Raw genomic sequence first — 26644 nt, 5'->3', positions numbered from 1 at the left:
ATTGTCGATTATTTTATCAAGCTCAAGCCCAAGTTTGAAATTGAGGCTTGAGTCAAGTTTCAAGCAAGCTTTTCAGTAGAATTGAGTTTCGAGCTTGGTAGGATTCAACTCAAGTGTGTGTCTTAAGTCTTAAGAATGGAATAGAGAATAGAGGGGTGCGACTTAGAGGCATGAATCAACACCGAAATCATTGATCATTGATTTTGTATTCAATGAGTTCAACATCGTGGGGGCAACTCTATAGAAAGAGAAGTATTGATCCTCTTGAAAAAGCCAATGGAGGGCGTGTTGTAACAAGGAAAAGACAAATTGAATTATTAAATGCATGAATGTAGACGCCATTGAGATTTCAACTTGCAAGCAAAGCCAAGTAGTGGTCCTAAAACTCAATATGAAACCATTCAACTTGTTTGCACCATGAAAATCTTGAGTGTATGAAGTAAGTTAAATTATACAAAATTACAACATAAAAATCTATAAATAAATAAAACAAAACACACAACTATACAAATCTAGCAATTGTTCTACTCTCTCTCTCTCTCTCTCTCTCACTCTGAGGTATATATATGCACAAAGACAAAGACAAAGAAATTGAGCACTACTACTCTTTACAGAAAAGTTGTTTTTACTTTCTACTAGATGATTCTGAATCGATACTGTAACTGCTCCTCCCAGATTCTATATGATCAAAAAGTCTTTCAGCTCTCCATGAAACCGAATTTCCAGATTTTAATAACATTCCAAGTGCTGATGAACATGTTGCCCTTACAATTGCATCTGTTGAACGACTTGCTTTCCCCACCAATAACCCAAACACCTGTCATTAATTATCATTATTAAAAAGTCACTAGCTAATATAATAATAAGATTCTGAAAAGTACATACATGATTTAACTATCATGATTATCTTTAAGTTACCAATACACTTTTTTTATAACTGTGTTTTTTTAAATGTTTCTGTGAAATTGGTTTTTTTACAAGTATAAAGTTTGTTGGTTTGGTTAATAATAAACAAGTTAAATAGGAAGAAGTTGTTACCTGATAATAATAAGAAGATGAAATGTGTTGATCATCTGTCAAAGCAAGCATGCTGCTGGATAAATAAATGGCATTTGCTTGGATAGCAGGCCATGGAGCATCAAAAGCCTAAACAATAATAAAAACCAAAATTTTATTAATTAAATTTTTTATACTTGCTGATAATAAATAAATAAATAAATAAAACACACGATTTAAATTTTTACAAGACCTGAATTATTGATGACATGTAAGTATCAATTCTGGAAGCCAGATGCTGAACGAGTAGTCTGGCCAGATCCCTAAGGAAATCTTGATAATCACTTCTGAAAAGGGTAAAATCGTAAAAGTGTCAAAACCATGAAATTATTATATTTACTATATATAACATGTACCTGTGATCAGAAGTAAAGCGTTGTGTGTTAAGTAGAGGGATTAAATCGTCTATTTCCATGAGGGGAGCTACCCCTTTCATAGTATTCTGTTTAGTAATTTTATAAAATTATCAAAAAGCAAAGAATTTTTTTTTAAAAAAAAAAGATCAAAGAGATGAGATGCAGAGGATAATTACCCGACAAGCTTGTCTGACGGAATATTCCTCATCAAGAAGATGAAGAATCAAACGTGGCAACACAGCATGTACCTAAAAAAGTAGTTTATAAAAAAGTAATTAAGAAATTTAAAAAATAAATAAATAAAAAATCATTGAGAAAAAAACCTGTTCAAGAAAAGAGTCACGTTGTGCCCCAGAACCATATTGACTTAATGCTCCAAATGCTGCAAAAGCATTTGCTCTCATCTTAGTGTCCATGGAGACCTGTTTAAAGACATAATAAATTACTTTTAATATATTTTTTTAAAAAAAACATATATTATATTATTAGTTAAATTAAATTGAATAGTATTTTACTATTTTTATTATATTGAATACTTCACCTGAAGATTGCGAAGGCGCACACACAAATTAAGTAGAACATGCTCCACACCATTTGGTGATGACTCAAGAATCTGTAACATTTATTAAAATATAAATATTCAAGTTTATAAAAAAAATAAACAATTTTTGTAATTATTAAATAATATACCGAAAGTAAGCATAAGACTGCAGTCAATTGAACTGATTCATCTGAGTCATCAAGCAATGCCAATATTACACCAAGGATTTCTTTTGTGTGTGTATTAATATGAATAGGTGGTATCTGCAACAACATATTATAAAAAATAAAAACTTTGTAAAAGAAAAATGTACGATTTAATAAATTTAAAAAAATGTAAATAAGAATTGTAAGATGTATGACCTGGACAAGTCCTCTTAAACATAGACGCCTGACCATTGGAGAATCATCTGACACATGTCGACATAATGCTTCTACTATTTCCTCCAATACTGAACCAGATCCTTCATTGCTGTATTCGCAAATAATAATCATTAAATATAAAAATATATATTTATAAAAAATAAAAAAAAAGTATTTAAAACTTAAAACTTAAAACATACCTGTGACGTACAAATTCTGATAATGCTGCTGCTGCAGCTTCTCTCTGGAATCTCACAGGTTGATTTAGGTATTTACTTAAAATAACTGATATTGCTGAAACCTGAATAAATTAAAAGGAAATAAGAAATAAGAAAAGCTTTTTGAAAATAAAAAAAAGAAAATACAAGTTTACCTCTTTAGGTCTTTTTATTGAAATACATCCAGCCAAAGCACCAATAAGTTCAATCCACTTTTCATCAACAATGTGTTCTCCATCTCTAGCCAAAATCTTTACACCAAAAACACATTTATTTATTTATTTATTTAAATACATTTTAAAAGAAAAAATCATATGTATCAAAAAAAAAATCCTACCTTTCCCATTTCAAGATCCCCAACACATTCACAAAATGCTTGAAATGATATCAGAAGTATACTGCAATTTAACATGACCATATAAAAGCAAATTCAAATTTCAACCTCAGTTTTATATATTTTAAAGTTATTATAAAAATTAAAAGTAACACAAAGAGATTAATTAATTACCGAAGTTGTTCGTGTTGGATAGAAAGAGATTGGCTGTGACAACTTCCTAAATGAAGAGTAAGTATAGCTGTAACAGAGGCGTAATTATGTTCAACTGCTCTTTTTCCAATTTTACCCCCTCCTCTGTAGTAAATGTAAAATGTAAATATCAAATCAATGTAACTTTATCAATACTTAAATTACAGAAAAAGACCTGAAAAATGCAGTTAAAGCAACAATGGCAGCTTGAAGGATCTCATCTTCAGTACGTGTGAGAAGAGAATCTCCAGAAAGGTCTCCTTTTGATATGTCAGTTTTAGTGTGGCTTAAGGCAGATATTAAATGCTCCAGAAATAATGATGAAAGTTCATTATGTTGTGAAAAAGCCTGTAATTTTCAGGGGTATATAAGTAAATAAGTAGATGTGAATCTTATAACTTGATGGATACTTACATAAAATGCATCCTGCATAGGCCAGCCACCTGGCATTCTTAGTATATCTTTTGTTACTATATCTCTTGCAGCAGCTGTTAATACTTCATTGAATACAACTCTAGGACTTGTATGTTCAGCTAGACAAGATATCTTTATTTTTTTTTTAAATAAAAGTCAAAGAAAATAATAATAAAAAACGAAATATTTAAAAAAAAAGTTAAAATATTTGAAAGGATACAGCAACAAGTGTTTCATGGCGTAAGTATTTCTCAGACACATGAACTGTAGCAGAAAGCAAAGATTGTGCAGTTCTGAAGAAAAACACAAATGTCAATATAACTGATCAATGAAATGTGTAACAACATAAAATGACAAAAATGACCTTGAGATATCAGTTTCATTAAGCTCATTTCCTCTTTTTGTAACAAACTCAATGACAGCTTGTATACCACCTTCTGCTGAGGGCTTAACTCTATCACATATAGCTACAGAACAACCATTGAGAGTAGCCACCAACTGTTTTATCAAATTTCCAACAAAAAAAGTATATTAATAATCAGCACTCAAACAAATTTCATATGAAAAGTCAAACAGTCTTACCTCATCTTTTGTTAACAAAACACAAACAGATGAAATGACACGATTAAACACTTCTGAAGGATCAATAGATGTGTCCTAATCACACACAAAAAAAACAACATATGAGTAATTTTTATAGAAAAAAATCAGGGCATAGTATTATTGTATTATTGTATTATTGTGGTAAAGGTTACTTTTTTCAAAATGGCAATAACGTCCTCGAGAGATGACAAAGCAGCATAGGAAGATTCAACAGGTGTGGTGTAACTAGAAGCTACATGTCTTGGGAGAGATAGAGATATATCAAAAAACTGGTCTAAAATCTGCATGGAGTAAATAAAGGTAAAAGAACAATACAAGATTTTATAAACTTTTTTAAAAAACATTTAGTAAAAACTTTTAAATACCTGAGCAGAAACTTTTCTAACTTGAGAATTTGTATCAGCACAACGTGGAAGATACACTATCACTCTATCTCCCAAACACAATGCATCTCTACTTGGCAAAAGAAATGCAGCTGCAATTCCATATCCATATATCATAATTCATTTATAGAAAGTGAAACACTTTTATAAAATATAAAAACTTACATGGTAAATTTGAAACATTTGACTTTGAGTTGCCAGTGACACAAAGGGTACGAAATTTGAGAAGCATTTCATAAACTGCATTGCATCCTCTTTTTCTTTGGTAATCAAGAGGTGAAGAGACAATGTGATCGATTTGTTTCAAGATATGTAAAAGTTGCTCTGCACGACTTCTTCCATCTTCCCCACTATAAAATATAAAAAAATTTATATAATGTTGTGGAGTTTTATGTAAATTGTTAACAACATGAATACCTTGTGAGAAGAATTGCACATAGAAGAGTGATGAGATTGTCTATTAGAGGATTCACAGCTCCAGCTGGATCATTAGGTAAAGAAAAGAATCCCAATGTTGCCTGTAAAGTAATAAAAAAAATTGAATAAGTAGACTAGAAAATTAAAAAATTTTAAAAAAAAAAAAAAATTTTAATGTCACCTTCATGACAATATTTCGCATTTCGGTTGTTAACTTTGGATCCACGGATACTAAAGTAGTGCAAGCACTTAAAGCAAGGGCCTGAAATACATGTAACAAAAAAAAATGAATAAACATTGAAATAGTTCTTCAGAGTGATTGTAATTTATAAATTATTAAATTAAAATTAAAAACCTGAGTGTGTAAAAGCTCAACACTTAAATCAGAAAAGCCTTCTTCATCATGTCTACGCATTAGGGTTAGTATGTAGTCAAGCAACTGGTCTCTTTTTTTCAATGGGAATGAAATTCCACTTTCAGCAGCATTAATAACAGCACGCCCTAAAGAATATAAATAAGATTTTTTTAAAAAAAATTAAAAAACAAGTAACATATTTGTAAAAACTGTCTATAATATAGTAATAATAATATACTAACCTAGTAAGTCAATAGCAGTGATAACAGCTTGTTTTGCACTAGGGTGTCTTACAATAAGAAGATGTGATAACATATTAGTGCCCTAAAAAAAAGAACACATAATTCCATGAGAAAATTTGAAAGAATACATGAAAGACACAAAATGAAGACAATTATTTGAAGTTTTTAATGTTACCACAAGTGCATCTATTCTGGCTTCAATTACAGTTGAAGGAGCATATCTTGCAGCATATCCATACATGAGAGCTAATGCAGCATGAATGTCATCAGAATCTTTAATCTTAGTTTTATCTGAGAAGAAGGATAGAAATCTGCATTTCAAACAGTCTTTTGTTGTCAAAACTAAAGATAAAATAAGCATAAACAATAAAAAAAGTATATTATATATAATACCTCTGTAGAACACTTTCTCCAATATTGTCAAGAATGTCTTTAAGTTTATCTAAAACAGTATCCAAGTGGGATGCTGCAACCTGCAAGGAATTGACATGGATTAAATTTACTTCACAGGGGTAATTTGGTAATTCCATACATACCAATCCCATGGCTTTAGCCAAACCAAGTCGATTTTCAGGAATGGTGATATTTGCTTGTTTGTACATCCAGTCAATTTTATCACGAACATAAGTCCTGTTATCAACTTTCTGAAGAAGTATACCAAGACATCTGTAGGAAAAAAAAATATATTCTCAATAACATAATTTAATAAAATAATGAGAATGAGAATGAGTTCATACCTGTGAAGAAGTGCAGAATGCTCATCATCAGATGTATAAAGCTCATACTGCTTTGCAAAAGCATTTCCAAGAGAAATGACCCAATCAGTGTCTTGAACAACATCCAAAGTTTCTGCAAGAAACTGCAAAAAAAAATAATATTATTAACACATTTTTAATGACATGAAATGTAAAATCTCTATTTGGAAGTGATGACACGTACATTGATTATCATATCATCCCATGTTTCTTGATAATTAAGGTCTTGTTTAAGGTCTTCAGTGTCGCTGACATAAGCTTTCATTTTTGGAATCTAGAGCTTACCAAAACAATATACTAGTTAGAGTTAGGTCAAAGCATCAAAACTAAACCAATCAACATTTTAAAAATAAATAAATAAATAAAAAGATTATCGACTACATAACTCGGTACCTCATCTTGCCAAAACAAGTTTATGTTTTTTGGAAATAGTGAAGCCAAGTAACACAACACCTGAAAATCCCATGTAAAAGCAAAGTAATTCTCTATTTTTATTAGTAAAACTAAAAATAACTTACAAAAAAAAAAATATAACTTACTGTTAAAATTTGAGTAGCAAGTTGTTCTCTTGCAAGAGGATTGTGAAGAAGCACCACTAAACGTGCAAAAAGCTCCTGAATTTGTTCATTTGAAAACCAATAATTCAATCATTCAATCAATCTATCAATCAATAACTTCCATTTGCTTTCAAATTTCAATCAATCAATCAATCAACCAGTTGAATTTTCTTTGAATCAATTACCTCAGGGCGTGGAATATCAACACGAGTTCTACATTCGCGTATCATTTTATCATTATGAAGAGCTCTATGTCTACACATATCTGATATGCATCTGCAAACCTGTAAAATACCTTTTCATTATTCTAAATTGTAAACTTATAATTTATATCATATGTTGAGATATAAGAGAGATTTCAACATACTGTGGCAACTGCACCAGTGTATAAACGAGGTATGATCATCTTCAACATAAATGGCCACAAAACATGCTGCAAAATTCACATCCGTTTAGCTATTGTGGAACATAAAAAGTAAATAAATAAATCTTTTAACAAAAAACAATGTCATACTCATACATGTTTATTCTCATCATAAAGAGGGAAATTTTGGACAATTTATTAAGGTTCAACTTACTTTACCTCCATTTCAGGAATAGTTATGGTTATTAAAAGGAGACCCTTTTCACATATTGCCCTTAACTCTGTTGGACGAACAGCTCCAATCTTTACCTTCAAGAAACAGTGAAAAACACACACACACACACACTCCATTTGTTAGACATTATACAAACAATTCACAATCACACATAGATGAAATACAAATTACAAATTACAAAGTTACAAACCTCTGATCTCTTTTGCTGAAAGGAATAATAAAGATTGCTAGGTCTAAATGGGTCCCTCAAGCTCACAAGATCATCAATTTCTTGATCTGACATGGCACAATGTCTTACAAGATATTCAACAAACAGCTCCCCAGAAGGACCAATCAAGTAACAGTGGGAAGCCATAACAACTATTAGCTGAAAAAGAGGAGGAATGAAAGTTAAAAGTTATGTTTAAAATCTAAATTTTAAAATTTGAACTCACAATATTGGAAAAGTTGAAAGAAAAACGTACTTCTGCAAGTGCTTTACGAACACCCAAATTTTGCTCTTCTAATAATACTGTAATGGCTTCAATTAATGCTGGCCTTTTATTATGCCAAGCTTCAGATAACCTTGGTAAAAGATGCTTTAGAACACATAGAGCACCAAATGTCATTTGATCTTCTTTCAACTTGGATTTCTGTATAAAAAGACACATGTTAGTTTATCAAGAAAGTTATTTTTGTAATTATGATATGAGGAAGAAACTATGGGACTCACGCTTAGAAGAAAAACAAATAGATCTGCAGGATACACCAATCCAACAGTGAGAAAGCAATGTTGAACTTCATTATATGTCTGCAAAAAAAGGAATATATGAACAGCATGTCAATGAAAAATCAGATATTTGAATTTGTTGTCATTGAGAAAAGAAAAAAAAAAAAAGCACCTTGAGGCCAACACAGAAATTTGAACGCTGTTTGATGTCAGTATAACTACAAACAACTGGTAGAAGTGTTGATAATACAACTGTGAGATCCTGAAAAAATTTAACATATAACAGTTGTCATTGAACAATTAGCATTCAGCAATGTTTCTACAATCACAAAAGGCAATTGGATTTGTTGATTAGAACCCTGAATTTGTTGGAGAAGAAAGTATCAAAAGATTGTGGTCGTAGACTCTTACTAACCTCAAAATCAAGTAAAGGAGAACCGTTTTGAGGGAGTGAAGCATTCAATAGATTGTGAAGACTACATGTAGCCAAAAAGGCAATATCTTGATCCCTTTTATACCTGCATAAATGACAAAGATTTTGAATGATCATCATACTATGTTTCAATCAAAAATCATTATGAATGATCATCTATCTTACAATTCCAATATAGTTGGAACAAATTTTGGTAAAGATGCCTTCAATAATGTTCTTGTAACAAGCCCAACTAACTGACCCAATGCTTCTACAGCAGATGTCCTAACCTGAAGCAGAAGCAATATTACCAGAATTTTTCATTAAAAGAAACACCCAAATTACTATGCTTTTTAGTCCCAAGTTGTGTAATTTTAATGATGTTGTAATTCACAATTGCAAACCTTAAGATCACGTGAAGTTGCCCAATTTTGCAATAATAACTCAAAGGCAGAATTTAGAAACGACCTGCACTTAAACCCATAAGATCAAAAAGACAGAAAAATAGTGTTTACACATATCATAGTATCAAAAGGAAGCAACAATAAAAAAGAAAAATGATTTCTCACGTGACATCACTATCAAGAATTGATGAAAGAGGGTACTCCACACTGTATTGCCAACAGGCTTGACACCAACACCTGAAAGCTGGAAAAAAAACAATAACACAAATAAAAATAAATGTAAGATTAGAGATAACAGATGCATGTGTATGAAAGAACCAATAGATGATAGTGAAAAGGAATCATGGAAACAAGGAGTTAAAGGGTCTTTCAGCATACCATTTGCAAAAATTGGCCGATGTTGATCTTTAACATTCCCTAAAATGGGAAGAACTCGGGAAAGCACACCTTTAAGTCTTGGGGTAAACTGCAGAGCTTCAAATAAATGATCATAGCACCAAAAGATATTCAGTTTCAGAACTTAGGTTTGAACACATGAAAGAAGACTCACAAGGATGCTAAATAGTTGGATAGAGGACTAACCATCAGAAGTAGCAAAGTCTGCAAGTATTTGAACCATAGCTGGAAGAGCTGAGTTTTGTGCAGATAAGTGAAGAAATAGTTCTTCCATCATCTATGGAAGTAAATCAGAAAGCTTGAACAATCAGGCATACATTTTGGAACAAAGATAGATGTGAAAGAATGATGATATTCTTTTTGACTATTTCTATCTACTTACAAGGTCTGGTAAATGAGAACCAATAGCAACAAGTAGAGATGAAGCAGCCCTTTGCCAATCAGCTTTTATTTCCTACATGACATATTAAAAGATAGATGCCAAACAATATTATAAGCATTATATTACAAATTTTGAAATGATTAACCATTAGAGAAACAATACCAAAAAGACTCAGCCCAAATTTACCTTTGATGAAATGATCTCAGCAGTGGCAAGTTTAGCAAGTTTGGTCATATAAGCGGTGTCAACTTCCCCTTCTTCAAGGGCACTAATTGCAATTGACATGACTGTAAATACACCAGCAATATTCCCAAACCTCTGCAAATAACAGGAAAAAGAAGTTCAAATAGTCTTTCTTTTTTCTGATTACGTGTGTAATTTATGTTACAGTGAGTGATAAGCCGTATAGTAACACGATGCTTGCTGTGAAATTAGAGTCGCCTTTACCAAATTTTGAGAAGAGTGTTACAGAAAAAATACAGCTTTATTAGTGCACAACTATTGAAATTACAGTAATTGTGGAAATAAGAAGGCTTTGTGAGTTTATGCAATAAGAATGTAAATACCCGACGGCCGCCTCGAGATACCGTTAAGCAACAATCAAGAACTAAAAGCGGGTTCCTGCAATTCCATTCAATTTCAATTCACCAATTCAATTAAGAGTGAAAACTTAACATTACGTATACAATACACGTATGCTTACAAAGGAGCGAGGGCTTTAAGAGACGCCATGGACGCTTGCTTAACCATTGGGGATTCATCAGCGAGCGATGAAACCAGAACCTGAATCGCCTCTGGGAATCGAAGATAAAAATGTATGATGAAAATTCTGATTTAGATAATCGAAAAAACCGTAGAATTAGGGAAGTACCAGGAGCAGGAAGCGAGTTTCCAGAACTTGATGCCATCACTGCATTGAATCAAAGGAAAACAAAGAAGAAGATGAAAAGCGAAGAAAATTGGATCGCAAATTCGCAGTGAGAAGGAAGAAGACAGCCCGTCGTGTATAATTGCCAGGTGGCTTGCGGTGCTTTTTTATTCACCCTTCCAGAAAATTAATACATGTCTCAGAGTTCCTTAAAAAATATAATGATTATATGATCCTAAAATATTTTTAATAAAATAATAATAATAATAATAATAATAATAATAATAATAATAATAATAATAATGTTATTATTATTATTATTATTTTGAACAGCAAAGTAGGATGACTATTATTTTATTGTTATCTCATAATAAATATATATGAAAAAAAATTCATTTGAACGGTTAAGATTGCAAGATATATGTCAAGTGGTTTAGTTTGATGTTATGGTTTTACAAACCAAGTTATCTACATTGCAATTTGACAGGTTTGATAATTTAGGCCAAAGGATGAGAAATGAAGGATAAGATAACTGAATTTTGTTTTTTTTTTAAATTTGTTAACTATTTTTAAATTTATTGTTAATATATTATTTTTTTTAAGCTAACATTAACAGTTCACTTTAAATTAGTAATCGAACTCAAATATTGGGTTCATCAATTTTGTAAATTTATCAAACAAGTAATACAAATTATAGAAGATAATCTAAACTAACCATAACAAAACAATTTATCAAACAAGTAATACAAATTATTATAGAAGATAATCTAGACTAACCATAACAAAACAGACCCAAAATGATATAGAAGTTTTTGTCACATAAATAGATGTACCTATCACAAGCAATTATAGACGGTTTGCTTGATTGAAACAGGAGTTGTTTGAAACAGAAGTTGTACTATTGCAAATAGGTGGAAATGGTGATTAGAACTAGGACCATAGTAAAACTATTATATGGGGTATAGACTATAGAGACATCTTGATGCACTTATTAACATTCTAGAATATGTTCATATTTCCGAACAGAAAGATATATGGCGATAAGATGTAGGAGTTGCGGAAATTGAGGTAGCTAGAATTCGTCATTTAATGGATGACACTTGGTTGTCGGACGGTACAAGGGCGTCTCGATGAAACATGTTTATTCCAAGGAATATTAATATCTTCCTTTGGCGTGCTCTCCTTGATTGACACTATGGGCAATTTGGAGACATCGAAACGGTGTTATGTTTGGAGACATAAAACTCATTAAATCTTTACTTTTCGATAGCATAATTAATTTTTCATTCAGTTGGTTCGTGCATTGTTACAATAAGGTTAAGGTTAGCTGGGTTGATTGGTTTAAAAACCTAAGTCTAACTATTTTTGTGTAGCTTTCTAGCTTCTTGCTAGTTTCGTTATAAAATACAGATATTCTATAAAAAGTTGTACAACCAAGGAACTCTAAAAAGACCCAAGTTACTACATCTAATTCGCAGCATAATTTGCAATGAAGTCGCAGAAGTTGTTCCCGCCATATTGTTTAAGTTCATACAACGTTGACTACGACGTACAATCACAAAGCATCTTGGTACTCTGTAACCTCTCTTAATGTTGAGGTGATTGGGAATGGGGTGTAAATCAGGTATCATCAGGGTCGGTCCAAAGATATAGTAGGCACAAGGCAAAAAGAAAAAATAGGCCTTCAAATTCATAAATATAATAAAAATTAAATTGAAAATAGACACGGCGTTATAAAATTCATTATTAATATTAAAAAACACAAATATTACCACAACATTACAAAAACAACTAACTAAAAAAACTTATCCTACCATTTTTAGGTAAGTTAACTTTATATATATATATATACTCTACGAATTTTTGGCCTCTTAGAGACATGGACTATGGACGACTGCCCAGGTTGCCCACCGTCTGGGTTGGGATTGAGTATCACAAAAGTACAATGATAACATATGAACACCGACTCATGTACACGTCATATAATGGGTAGTTTTGTTGTAAGTAACATGAGACCTCGTGTCACTAAATGTGAGACGTGCAACAAACAAAGCTCACATCTTAGTGGATGTACGCTCAAAAAATATTTTGCTCACGCCTTAATGTTGAGTGAGAAGTCAACATATTTACACATCACGACTCTCCTAAGAAATAATATCTTTCATCCCTTTAAACTCTTCTTAACTCTAGAAGGTTCAATATCACATATTAAATGTAAGAACTTCGTATGAAAACACTAATTCAGTAAACACCAAAAATGAATAAAAGTAGAAACCATATGTAGTAGTTTGCACGGATTTACATACCTCTTAGTATGGCTTTGCACCTATGGTTTACAAACTTTCCTCATAAACACTTGTCACTATTCTTAGTAATAAAAGTAGAAAGCCATATGTAGTAGTTTGCACGAGTTTGAAACCCTCTTGGTATGGCTTTGCACCTTATTCACGTCTTTACAAACTTTCCTCGTAAACACTCATCACTACCTCATATGAGTAACGAGAAAATAAATTACACACACAAGCTCAATGTGATCTACATCTACAGGGTAGGAGGGAAATATTCTTATTCATGAGCTTGAAAACCAATAGTATGTTTCACAAATATTCTTATTCATGAGCTTGAAAACCAATAGTATGATTGAAACACTGGCTATTCGATGTATTATATAGGTAACATATAAAACATAGCACTAACTAGAACAGGTCGGGCATAGATACACATATCAATGTAGGTTCATACCGAAGAGGCCCCCCCTCCCCCGACCACCCCATGGGATAAGTGTTTGTCGTGTACGGATTCGGGTCTAACGAACCTCAACCTACTCCGAACATTTATCTTGTCGATACCGGGTGTCAAGTTTCTTTACGGGTCGATATCCATTCGAGTCATCAAATTTCAAATCACATTTAACATATATGCATGGTTTGTACAAGTCCTCTATAAAGTTGTACAAAAATATCTTTACCAAAATTCTTATAAACGCATACCTACATGATACGACTTTACCAAGATCTTGTAAAGTTATACACCCCCCTAAACAAGTTCCCAAAACCTACTAGCACGATGGTATGCCTATCTGTGAAGTCCTACAAAAACTCATCATCACACATTTGATGTGATGGGACGATTATTGGAACCAATGTCACTTTTTAATATGGAAAACATTAGTTACAAATGAGTTCGCTATCTTGTAATGGTTGCATCATATTATCAGTAGACCACCACATTGAAGGAGTACATGAGCTTAAGCAGTTATTTGAGAGAATTTGCAATAAATACGAAAGAGTACCTGAGTTAAGGGTTATTTGAGAGAATATGCAATGAAGTGGATGGTGATAGCCGATAAGCAATTACTCCCGAATTGTTTAGCTATTCAACCCCATTTTGTATGAATTAATAGTCTGGATAACATAAGTTATACGTTTAAAAAAACCATCATCTTTATCGACATCTTTAAATATAAAACTATAGTGTGATACAATATACATTGCTAAGTTTTGTAGTTTTGAAAGTAAATTAGCCCAAAAAAATTAAAGCTTTATCCTCATTAAGACATGAAAATCGTGTCTCACATTTATATCATAATACTCAAACATTTTTTATATAATATGCTTTGGTACTTTAATGATATTTGTTCAAACATTTTCTATGCTCCCATTTGTTTAAAACTTCTCTTTTTCTAACAATGACTATAGTGCATTAACTATGAAATGTTTCTTGTAAAATAAATTTCACAATTACTTCTTGTAACCACACTTTGGTTACAAAATTGGTTGTCTTATTTTCAATTTGTGAAAGAGTTTATACTTTTACACCCTCATGTTTTAATAATGAACAAACCAGTCCTTGGTCTTTGAAACATTGCACTAACAATATAAACTTCATGTTTGATGTTCCTCTAAACAAATTGAGGAAACACCAAATTCTGATTCCTCAAATATTATAAACAATTTCAACCTATCTTGCAAATATTCAGTATGGATTCTTATAATTTAGCTCAATGTGGAGTAAAAATGCAGCAACTATACATACTCCATGGTTTCTATACTTGTGTTCATAAAAAACTTATTACTATTTTCAACTTTAACAATAAACTGAACACTTGTATTATAAATTATCAATTGTAAATTTTAATAATTGGATTCATTCATGAAGAGCTAAAAGGTGATCCAACAGGTGCAGCAAGTCCAAGAGATCGCATTATTTTAAACCTTCTAACTTTTCTTGATGTATATAATGGGCAACTGACCTCCTACATAACAATAAAAACATGTCATTTTATATCTATATTTTAAAATAATTTGCAAATTTGGTCCCTGAGGCTTTTGTATTTCCTTTTTGCAAGTTTGGTCCTTACTTCAAACATACAAAAACCTTAAACAAGAACCAAATTTTCAAAAAGGAAAAATTTAGGAACCAAAGTGAAAAAATGAGATAAACTCAGGGACTAAAATTGTAATTTATGAATGTAGAAGAAAAACAGCAAATTTGAGCACCCTTTAACTCACATCAAAATGGACTTTTGGTTTTCTTTCACGCTTGCTTCTTGCTCTACCTGAACTCGATGAGTTATCCCTTTCTGAATGAGCAAAAAAGAAAATATAAAATGTTTGAAGAAAATTGGAGCAATTTTTATAAAAAGTTACAATATTTCCTCTTTTGGAAACTTTCAAGATTTGAATTTTACCTATTTGATCATGTGTTTTAGCCCAAACAACACTTCCAGGAGTTCTGGATACTTCACTGATTTCTGTTGGTTGTGATCTATTAGGATTCAGCTCCAAATCCAATGCATCATTTCTATCTTCATAATTTCTATATTCCCACATAAAAAAGATAAAAACTTTGAGAATTTATATTAAGGGTACCAAAAAAAAGAGTTAAAAATGCATTCTTGATATTGAGGAAAGATTCAAGTGTTAAAAGTTAAAACCTGTTACTGCATGGTTGAACATGTGCTTTTTGACCAAATGATTTAACATTGTTTTCAGGCTCAATGGATTTAAAAAATGGAAAAATTGTATTTGTACGCCTTATTGTGTCATTTGACATATTTAACCTCCCTATAGTGTCACTTGTCTGAATCTCTCGAAGCTCTATATCTGTTACATTAAGAAAAAAACAGAAAAAATGGAAGATAATTACTTGTGTTGTCATAATAAACAAAAAGACATCTTTTTTAACCCTAAAAAACACAAGTAGACACATGAATTCCATTCCATTTCCCCCCAACTAAATGCATGACAGAATTTAATTCCTTCATGATCCAAATCCTTCAATTCCCAATTCCATTGATGGATTTTGATTCATTCAAAAATAGTCTACACCTTTTAATTTATATGTACAACTTTGCCAATGTTATGGGGGCATTCTTTTCACAAATATTCAAATATCTCATAAATGCAATTATCCACATTTCCCTCCAACATTACTTGATAAAGCATATAAAATCAAATCAATCAGAAAGTAGAGATTTCTTATGGATTCAATAAATATTTTCTATTACAAACATAAATTTTGGTCAAACAGATGAACCTATAGAGTATAGACCATTAAGGTTACTCATATGTGAAACCTAAGGAACCTTGAAGTTCAAGGTGCCTTTTCTCCATCAATTATGTTCTAAAGAAAGATGAAACAATCACACTTAAAAAAAGGACTAAAAATCATGCAAACTATCTACAGTTTAGCAAATTGTGCACTCAATGAATAGAATAGGGAAATATAAATTGCAACAGGTTCAATTTTATGCATACATGAACAAAGGAATCTAAAACTATTCATAGAAACCCTAATCCGAACAAACATGCAAAAGTACCCATATTTTTTTCGGAAATGGCTGATAGATCAAGCCAATTCATACATAAATCAACACATATGCTTCATATATCAAATCGCAAGTCGTAATTTCCGGAACACAAGTTCGAATTTTGAAAAAGGGAAAGAGTTAAACAAGACCTTTGGAGGAACAGATGGGAAGAAAGAATTCAGTACGAGGTTTGGATGTAGAAGCACTTCTCGGAAGCTGAAAACACTTGGGTATGTGATCAATTTGTCGGGTTTTCTCCGTCTTATTCTTTCTGCAATACACCTTAACCTCCATTGCCATTGCAGCGGTAAGTTGCGAAATAACGAGAGAGATGGAGAGGGAGAATGGAAGGCTATAGCTTTTGATGGATTATTTGGGAAGGAGCATGTATATATGTAGGAATTGACAACGCAAAAATTGGATTGGGGAATCTTGAATGGGTCGCATTGGATCACTCTCTTCTGACCCTTCTTCCCACAAATTTCTTTTGGGGTGAAAACTTCAAATACAAAGTTTCCCAAATGCATTATGAACCCACATCATTCGTTTTCTTTATCGTGTTATAGTACAGAAGTCATTCTATAATAAAAACGTATTGGATAATGTCACAAGTCATTCTAAGTTTAGTAAGTTGGTTGTTGATATAGAGCTCTAAAGAAACATTTTATCATTTAAGTTTAGAAGAAAAAAACATAAGATCATATAAATTTTTTCTTCAATCTTGGTGATTGATCTATTTGACGATCTTGTGGTGATCGATCTATTTGCCAAGATATCGATTCTTTATTCTGTTGTCTAGAATATCAAATTGCTATTAATTAAAAAACATCTTTGGAGCAAGAAGGAACTACACTCGGAAAGATACGTGTTCGAGCATGTTGAGAAATTTAAGACTTTCACAAAATAGTCATTAGACCATGTGTTATACTAATCTTTCATATTTCATTGTCACGTCAATGTCATATTATTTTTCGACATTCATATTTCATTCAATTTTTCACTCTATGTTATGTTACAAATCTTTTATCTTTCACTCATTTTTTTAATCTTTTTAATAGAAAAAACTAGAAAAAAAAAAGAGGAGAGAGAAGTTCCCGCCACGAGGGTGGAGTCACAACGGGATCGTTGTTGTACGAGCCTGTAATGGCCGACATGGTGTTCTGATTTCACAATGGCTAGTTAGGACTTTATTGTGTGCGGATGAGTATAACACTCCACCTTTTAAAATCTTTTTTTTTCAAGTTTTTATGTTTACTTTAGGTTTAGTTACAAGGCATGTGTTTGATTAGAAGTGAATAAATACACCATACGTACCAATCAATTTTTATAATTTAAATATATTTTTAATCTAATTGTAAGTAAGCATATTAATATCATCCATCGAGAACATTGTTGCCCACCTTTCACTCATGAATATGATGTCGTTTCTTGCATTCAAAATCATCCAAATGGTAACATAAACAAAAGATAATTGCAACTTCTAAAACCTTTTGCATCCAGCACCCATATTCAAAAAATCTAAAAGATCATAAAACGACCCAGGTTGCCCCTACTGAATCGAGGACCACTCCACAAGCCATTTCCAAACAATCAAGGTGAAGGAGCATGTGAAGAAAACCTGATCAATCAACTTAGAGCAAATGTAGTTTGGGTGGAAGTAGAGAAGATGGATTAAGGGTTGTCTTTCCTCGAGTAAGGCCTCCGTTTTAGTGAACGGCTCTCCTGCTAAGGAATTTGACATATCCAGGGGTATTAGTGTTAGTCAAGGTGATCCATTGTCCCCTTTTCTTTTTATCTTCTCTATGAAGGGTCTTCACATTTCTATTAAAGTGGCATGTGAGCTTCATTATTTTCGTGGGCTTTCGCTTCCTCACAATAATATCTCCTTTTCACATCTAATATGTGTTGACGATGTGATTTTCATTAGCGAGTAGTAGGAAATCAACTTTGTTAATCTCATTCGATTGCTTTGTTACTTTTTCTTTGCTTTGGGTTTGAAGGTTAATTTACATAAGAGTAAAGTTTTTAGGGGTTAGAGTAGATAGTGTTGAGGCTGAAAGACTTTCTAGTATCTTGAAATGTGAGCTCGCTTCTTTCCTTTTTACTTATCTTGGTCTTCCAGTGGGAACCAATATGAGGCTCGTTAAGCATTGGAATCTAGTGATTGATAAAGTCAAGGGGAATCACTCTAAGTGGAAGGCGGATTGTTTATCGTTTGGTGGAAGGCTTACCCTTTTCAACTCAGTTTTAATCAGCCTTCCTCTTTTTTGTTCTCACTTTTTCGGGCTCCGAGAAAAGTTGTCAATGCTCTTTATGGTATTCGTAGGAGTTTCCTATGGGGCGGAGATGAAGATAAGAGAAAAACTCAAGTCTGTGGCTTGGGAGGTAGTCAATAAACTGAAAGCTCTTGGAGGCCAGGTGTAGGATGTCTTTGAGTTGGCTAATTTGGCTCTCCTAAATGGTGGTGAAAGATCAAGAATGGGCATGACTCCTTTTGTACCTCTTATATCAAACCTATTCATAATATAAAACTAATTGATGGAAAACCTTTAGCTAAAATATCTATAAAAGGTGTGTGGCTCAATATCTCGCAAGTCGACATGGATTTTACAAGAAAGGGTATTGTGCTTACTGACTTTTTCAAAAGGAAGGTCGATATAGGAGATAATACATTTTTTTTGGAAAGATATATGATGTAGGTACATTTCCTTGAAAGATGTTTTTCCAAATCTTTACATGTTGGAGCCCAATAAAGATTGTTATGTTTTGGATAAAGTCTTAATGGGAGCTGATCGGGTGAATTGCTATAATTAGGGTGGTCAAGACAATTTATGAGGGGTAGAAAAGGTGATCAGTTTCTCTTTGACCAACCTTTTAGTTAAATTTCAGATGTCAAATGATCATGATAGGTGGATATGGAGCAATTCTAAATGTGGGAAATTCTCTGTCAAGTTATTGATGTATGTTCTCCATACTTCTGGTGTGGTGGCTATTGTGGCTCTATTTAAGTGGGCGAATTGGATCCCTCTTAAGATCAATTGCTTCATTTGGAGAATTTTTCAAAGCAGGATCCCTACTTACACAAGTTTCTCGAGGAGGGGTATCATTGTCTCTTCCGTTCTTTGTCCATTATGTACTCCGTAGATGAGCTGATTGATCACGTCTTCTTCACGTGCTCCTTCACCTAAACTGTGAATAGGTCTAAATTAAAAACAATTAAAAAAACTTGAGTGGCATGTATGGTGTATGTCTCATCTTGCTTTTGTTCTCTATATTAATGCTTGAGCTTGAAACTCATACTTTTTTAGTATGTTTCTATCAATTTTATTTAATGAAATTAATTGAGAAAATAAGGGTTTTACAAAGAAAGCAAAATCACGACGCCACAATGCTTGGTTATAGCGGGATGAAAAACTCTAAGTCGCGGCACGACCTAAGTAAGGATTATGGCGTGACACCGCTATTTTCACAAAATCCTAAATCTCGAGTCTTGGGCCCTATATAATGACACTAACTCCTAGGGTTGCCTCATCTGGTAGCCTCCATTCTCCAGAATCATCGCCCACGAAACCCTAGACTTTATTTCTTGATTTCCTTGAGTTTTGTCACCTTGATGTGTAGCTTGAAGGAGAATGAAGCTTATTTGGTGCAAGGAAACATAGATCCAGAGAAGATGTATCCTTCTCAAAACATTTTGGAGTTTTTAGTTGATGTGTTACTTGCTTAGATATAGGATTTGGTTGAGCATTTGTCACTTTTGGTCCCATCCTCTTGATGCTCTTGGAGTTTGGAAACTCCAGAGCTTTGTACTTGGTACTTGGTTCTTGTTGTCTTTTGGTGCCTTGGTGGAAAAAAGAATGCACGTTTGTGCTCTCTTGGCTCTATGCAAGAGAGGTCTTACCACTTATGGACTTCATTTAGACCTAGAATATATGGTTTTTTGCATGAGGCTTCCTCATAGATAAAGTTGGAAACAATATCCATTAAGACTACTGATAGAAGGGTTCTGGAAAGTTTGAACCCTTGTCTTAAGGGATCAAGTGCTTAACAAGAAATAGGAATATGCCTTGAAAAACGTGACGCAACCAAGGAAGATTTGCACCACGAATAAGCAATCGCCACTATTTTGTCGCCTAGTGGTAGCGACGCGACCATGAGTTGGGTCATGATGCGTTGACCGTTGACTTTGACTGGTTGACTGTTGACCATTGACTTTTTGACAAATCTGACTTTTGTTTAAACTTTAACTAATTCATCAAAACAAACTTTAATCAAAGCATTAACACCACTTTTCTAACCTTTACAATTCGAGCATTTAGCTACTCTGATTGGGTTGGTTGCTCTGCCTAATGAAGACACTGGAGAGTCGCTGATTTCATGGAAATCAAAGAAACAAATTGTGGTTCACATTCATTAGTTAAGACAAAATACCATGTTATTGTTTTGACTACAAGTGAAGTCATATGGTTACATTTGCTATTGACTTTGGAATCTTCTCTCATGACCCTACATCATTGGTGTTTTGTGACTACAACTAACTATTCACATTGCATCCAATACAAACTTCCATGATCAACCAAAACATACAAAAATTGCTTGCCAATTTATGCAAGATAATTCTAGATCGTACTATCAAGTTGATGCTTATACGTTCTCAACACCAAACTAAACTGCTTCCCATTATTTTTCACGATGGCTCTAAAAAATCTCTACGAGTACATCTTGAGTGTGATTAGAGGAGACATAAATTGACACGACACGAAACCCGACACGAAATAAACGGGTTTGGATAAGATGTTTCAACTCGTTTAAGTAAACAAGTTGACACGACACGACACAAAAATTAAAAACGTAAGGTTACGGTTGAAAATTTCAACTTGAATATGACTCGAAAATGATCCGTTTATTTATATGCAAGTTTTTTGAATTATTTAAATAAACTAGAAAGATACAAAACAAAAACAATATGTAAAAGAAAACCTTTGGATTGATTCGTTTTGTAAAGTTGAAATGATTTAGCTGTCTAGATCAAGAATTTATTTTCAGTTTTTCCGTTCTCTCCCAAACTACACAATCCCTTTGACCAATCTCTCATCTTCATGTTCTTGTCTTCCGCCTCCCCAACTCCTACTCTTTCAATTTTTCATCTGAACTTGTTATGACTTCATCTATTATGTCTCTAAAATATTAGTTTTTCCTTTCCGCCTACCCAACTCTTACTCTTGCAACATGCTCAATCTTTTAACATCATATGACACGTCGTATTTTAAGGTATACCCCTAACACGAACTCGACACGAAAATAAATTGCTGGACATGACATGACACGACACATTAATTAAACAGATCAGGTTAGAATCAAGCACTTTTTACCCATTTAGTGTTTCGACACCAACCCAACACGATTGCCATCTTTAAGTGTGATGTTGGATATATTTATATGTACTCAAAGATAGTACTTGACTACTCAAATCACTTTGTTAGTTAACAAATTCTATTAGTTATGTGTAGCTTAGCATCTTGGGCAAGTTTACATTGTATATGTGTAACTATGTTTGTTTGCAAGGATAAGAAGATCATTTCATCATTTTACATTTCTTGTTTTCCAATTCTCCTCTCATAATACTATTGAACAAATATTTCAAAAAAAGGTACATTGCACAAAAGCACAATACTCTATAACATCCCACAAAAGAATCCAATAATTGCCTCAAAACTCCCATCTCCACCTACAAAATTTGGATCAACAAAATGTGTAACTTACAATTCCATAATACAAAAATATAACTTCATCAAACATTTACACATTTGTGTATTTCTGTAAACATACCAATCATTCAAACTCAAGACCACACATGTCCATCATCCTTCTTTTGCTTCTTCTTCTTCCTTCTTTCCCCTTTTGTGTCCCCCCTTTCTTCAACGCGTTTTGACTGTTTTGCCCTTATTTCTTGCAACTTGCTCTTTGCATCTCGAAAAGGCGCATCAGATTTTGAAGCCATCAATTGCTAAAAACAAATCAAAGTTATTTCAACTTTAGCCAAATCGATAAAAATGTAATTTACAGATTTACCACATTACTCAAGTCAAAAAAAGTCAAACCTTAATGTGATCCATGGCTGCCAGATTGAATCCAAGAGTATCCTTACATTCCTGAAACAAAAAAGTCAAAATTAAGCTCTCTTTTTTTAATAACCAAATGTACAATTTGCTTAAAAAATACAAAATAAGTCAAACATAATATGTTGACTTTTGTACCTTGACTTTAGCATGAAGTATGTCTTTAAGAAGAGCCAAAAGAGGCCTTGTACTTGTGGTTGCAACTAACTGATTATGATGCAACTGCAATAACACTGTTGCAATCCTGCAAACTAGCTCAACCTAAACATTTTTTTTTTAAAAGTTAAAAAATAATAATCATTAAAAGCTTATGATCTTTACTTCTTTAGTGAATATTATTAGAAACTTAATAATTTAAACCTTATCAGGATTAGAAGACCAATCTTTTAAATTTGATAAAAGCTTCAAAGCATCTGAAAACGGTAAAGCCTGCAAATATACAAAATCAATTACAAATTTATGTAATGATCTTTCATAATTCATATACAAATACATTATTTTTAAATTTTTTTCACTTACAAGTAAAGTTTGTTCCAAATCATTTGTATGAACTTTTGAAACTGCACGAAGAATATAATCAGAAGGAGAGAGCCCAAGCATGATAACATTTGACCTAAATTCTCCACCTTTTCCCTGTTTCTTTTCCTCCTAAATTTTTCAAAACCAATAAAAAGAAGTTAATGTGCATAGAAATATATATATATATATATATATATATATATATATATATATATATATATATATAAAAGGAATTTATAACAAGATCCAGAATTACTTCATTTTCAGCCATTCTTTTCAATTCTTCAGTTGCAATATCTAATGCTTCAATAATCGAGTCAGTTCCTGTGAGGGTATCTTGCGTCTTTTTACCAGCTATAGCAACAGCACCTTCTTCCGGAAGCTCTTGTTGAGGTAAATATCTGTTTTCCAAATTCTCCAAATCAGCCTCAAACATTTCTTCCAATCTTTTCTCTTTTTCTTCCTGAAATTACATAAGCTACATATTAAGTAAAATGTAAGAATATGCCAAGGGCAAAATCGTAAAAATACCTCGAGAAAAAAGGGTTCTTCAGTCCGGTCCCACCGTCTTATTGACCTGTCATGAGACCCCGTGACTACAAAATCACCACGATCACTAATTGATAAACACCAAATTTCCGCATGATGCCCTTCTAGGGTTAAAAGTAACTCAAATTTATCAGCATCCCAATATTTTACCACACGATCTTTCCCAACTGTAAACATGTAATGTGTGTTTCGGACAAATTTTACCCCTGTAACACTACCATATTAAAAAAAAAGTAATCAATTTTATGAAATGAATCGATTTGTAGAACTATAAAGATTTTAACTTTTTTTACTTAATAGAGTAACGCTTACCTATCAGCATGAGCAAAAATGGATTTGTGACAATCACCAAAATCCAATCCCCAAATTTTTATATTTTTGTCTGCGGACCCCGTTACAATAAGATCCCCATCAGATGATATATCCATGCACAATACTGGAAGCTTGTGACCATATAATGTAAGAAAAAACTTTGAAGTATCCATGTAAAACACCTGAAAGTTTTCAAGAATATATTAGCAACTATTCAACTAATATAGAATAAAGAATCAAAAAGACATATCTAACCTTCACAGTGCAATCCAATAGCGCAACAGCTATATGTTTCCCATCAGGGGAAACAGCAACAACGATGACATCATCATTCATTGATAAGTTCTTCACAGTGGAAACCGTTAGATTGACCGAATCTTGACCTTGAATCTTTGTGGTTTCATATTCCCAAAACTTAACATCATGATCAGAACTACCTGTCACAAAACCACCACCATCTGATGTGGCGACAATTGATTGGATGGCTCCTGTGTGAGCTTTTACTACTTCAACTAAAGTGCCACTTCTTACATCAATAATTTCAAGATTGCCACTTTTTGTACCAATGACAGCGAATTTGTTCCCAGGAACAAATAAACTACACAACCCGTATCCTGAATCAATGGTGCGAAGGCAAGAACCAGTGCTAGGGTTCCAGATTTTGACAGAATTGTGACTTGTTGACATTAAAAGAGTGTTATCTGAACTAAGGGTAACACTTCTTACATCAGAACGATGCCCTTGAAGCTCAATGGAACTGGTTTTTGTAGTGGAATTGGTATCTATTGAATATATTTCAAGTAAATTGTTGTTTAATGATATTGCTAATGTAGCTAGTGAGTTTTTGGAAGTGATGGGGGAGAATGAGATGGAAGAGATTTTCTTGGTGGCTCTTACAGTTTGTAAAAGCTTAAATACATCAGGGACTGTAACCTCTGTTACCATGGTTAGGTTTGAATCTTCTGTGTTTCCATTTTCAACCATTTTAGAAGATTTCTTCTCTTTCTTTCTGTTGACTCGCCTTTTTGCTTTACGTTTTGATTCGGTTTCATCTAATACGCGATATATCTCCACTGTTTTTCCTGCAGCTTGACAGGCTAAAAGCGTACCTGATTTGTTGAATCTTACTGTTGCTACGCGATCTTTGCTCTGTCTTTGAATTTCACCAAAAGGTTTTAGAATTTCCCATTTGTTTTCAATAGAAGAGTCTTTGTTGTTAGTATCTAGGTTTTCTTGCTTAATGGTGTAGAATCGGAGCTCTGAATCTGCTGATCCTGTGACTAAATACCTTTCTTCAGGATCGACATCTATGGACCAAACTTCACTGTGATGACCACCGATTATTTGTGTACAATGTTGGGTGTCAAGATCCCAAACCCTTAAAAACTTGTCCTTTGAGGAACTAACAAGCTTTTTACCAGAATCCAAGAAAGCAAGATCAGTAACCTACATTCCAAAAGCAATTGATAGAAGAAATTCGTAAGAATAAGGTGACAAAAACACTTTGATGGGTTTTAAAAGATATAAACCTGATCCCGGTGGCCACGTAGACGGAAAAGTCCAACTTCGCCAATAACATCCCATAGAACAATGTCATTGTCTTTGCTCCCAGATGCAAGTAATGATCCTGTTTTGTTGAAACGAAGGATTGTTGTAGCCCCTTTGTGCCCATTCAATGTTGTCTCACAGGTTCCTCTCTCACAATCCCAAATTCTTATACTTCCATCAGCATGCCCACTAGCTATCTGTGACAGATAAAAATAAATAAACACACGAGAAATCTCATTTTAGCGATAAGTAAGATGCTCTCAAAGCAAGCTAGATAAGATAACAATACGGGACAAGTTTTGATACGCTATACACTAAATACGACATGTGCACGCGTTATAGGGAAAAGTAGGCACCAGAGATGAAGAAGAAGGCACGGCTGCAATGGAGGTAACGGCTAGAGAAGGGCCGCGAGATTGGGTAGAAGGTGTAAGCGTTTTGGCGCAGACGCCTTGACGGACATGCCAAACACCGACCTTCTCAAGAGCTGGAGCTAGTAGATGTTTACCGGAGGTGTCGTATGTGATGTTGGAATCGACTGAAGCAATCACTCCGAACGCCGTCGCCGGCTCATACCGGAGATACGACTTCACCATTTTGTTGCTTTTGCCTTGTTTCTCTTCTGGCGTTTGATGCGATTGTTTCGTTAGAGGTTTTTGGGTGCTAGGGTTTAACGGTTTCAGGTTTTGCGAGTTTGACTTATTTTGACTAATTAGACTCGGGCCAATATGGGCTTATTTAAACCCAAAATTAATTGGACACAGTTCACAAACCGGGTAGGTTCAAATTCAACTCCATCATCAACTAACTCACGGCCTCATGCTATCTATTTTATTTATTTTACCGAAATCTTTAAAAAAATCTCAATATTTACGGAAAAGTTATACTTTAATCCTAAGAAGTTTTTTTAATGAAAAATTTCTGAAAACGTCTGAAAACCGGCAAAAATTTGCAGTTTGACCCTTTTTAACCATTTGAAACCGGTACCAAATTAATTTGAGACTATTTTGTAAACTAATCCAAAATATTATGACTTTTCTATAAACAAAAAATATTAGGACTTTTCTGTAAACAAAAATATTATGACTTTTCTACAAAAAAAAACCTTATTATTATTAGACAAAATTGCAAAAATAGTCCCTATGGTATGCAAATTTTGGGGGTTTTAGTCCAAACTACGACTTTTTTTGGATTGATGGTTCTTTTGAGCTAGTTTCTTTGCATTTTTTG

The 26644-nt window shown here is 33.1% G+C and overlaps 3 protein-coding genes across 3 annotated transcripts; all 3 read right to left on the bottom strand.

The window, feature by feature from the left end:
* Window positions 1–386: 386 nt before the first annotated feature.
* Window positions 387–13970, bottom strand: LOC111894074 (protein SHOOT GRAVITROPISM 6). Its single transcript, XM_023890147.3, has 51 exons — window positions 13848–13970; window positions 10559–10731; window positions 10391–10481; window positions 10254–10308; window positions 9874–10005; window positions 9688–9759; window positions 9492–9582; window positions 9288–9383; window positions 9075–9153; window positions 8910–8973; window positions 8692–8795; window positions 8509–8611; window positions 8266–8355; window positions 8097–8174; window positions 7849–8016; window positions 7575–7751; window positions 7369–7458; window positions 7153–7218; window positions 6971–7069; window positions 6768–6842; window positions 6622–6681; window positions 6413–6502; window positions 6211–6332; window positions 6010–6139; window positions 5867–5946; window positions 5649–5784; window positions 5474–5555; window positions 5232–5377; window positions 5058–5138; window positions 4877–4977; window positions 4625–4809; window positions 4442–4551; window positions 4229–4357; window positions 4056–4130; window positions 3838–3971; window positions 3694–3766; window positions 3474–3605; window positions 3235–3407; window positions 3042–3164; window positions 2871–2931; window positions 2689–2784; window positions 2516–2616; window positions 2316–2424; window positions 2103–2216; window positions 1954–2025; window positions 1736–1834; window positions 1589–1660; window positions 1413–1498; window positions 1250–1343; window positions 1039–1146; window positions 387–817 (listed from the first exon to the last, which is right to left on the bottom strand). The coding sequence occupies exons 2-51, from the start codon at window positions 10593–10595 to the stop codon at window positions 626–628; spliced, it is 5133 nt and encodes a 1710-aa protein (XP_023745915.1). The 5' UTR covers window positions 10596–10731; window positions 13848–13970; the 3' UTR covers window positions 387–625.
* A 463-nt stretch (window positions 13971–14433) lies between these two features.
* On the bottom strand, window positions 14434–16926 carry LOC111894161 (uncharacterized). The gene is made up of 5 exons (XM_023890246.3): window positions 16517–16926; window positions 15492–15660; window positions 15246–15373; window positions 15067–15137; window positions 14434–14810 (listed from the first exon to the last, which is right to left on the bottom strand). Exons 1-5 carry the CDS (start codon window positions 16665–16667, stop codon window positions 14706–14708), a joined length of 624 nt encoding a protein of 207 aa, XP_023746014.1. The 5' UTR covers window positions 16668–16926; the 3' UTR covers window positions 14434–14705.
* Window positions 16927–21901: 4975 nt separating this feature from the next.
* Window positions 21902–26093, bottom strand: LOC111894086 (uncharacterized). The gene is made up of 12 exons (XM_023890159.3): window positions 25771–26093; window positions 25396–25611; window positions 24122–25312; window positions 23867–24048; window positions 23537–23768; window positions 23262–23468; window positions 23006–23134; window positions 22847–22915; window positions 22625–22747; window positions 22469–22519; window positions 22197–22374; window positions 21902–22095 (listed from the first exon to the last, which is right to left on the bottom strand). Exons 1-11 carry the CDS (start codon window positions 26008–26010, stop codon window positions 22210–22212), a joined length of 2805 nt encoding a protein of 934 aa, XP_023745927.1. The 5' UTR covers window positions 26011–26093; the 3' UTR covers window positions 21902–22095; window positions 22197–22209.
* Window positions 26094–26644: the final 551 nt, after the last annotated feature.

The sequence above is a fragment of the Lactuca sativa genome, chromosome 6 (assembly GCF_002870075.4).
Source record: "Lactuca sativa cultivar Salinas chromosome 6, Lsat_Salinas_v11, whole genome shotgun sequence".
Lineage (NCBI taxonomy): Eukaryota > Viridiplantae > Streptophyta > Magnoliopsida > Asterales > Asteraceae > Lactuca > Lactuca sativa.
Note: the sequence above shows the minus strand (reverse complement) of the source record. Positions and strands in the feature narration are given on the sequence as shown.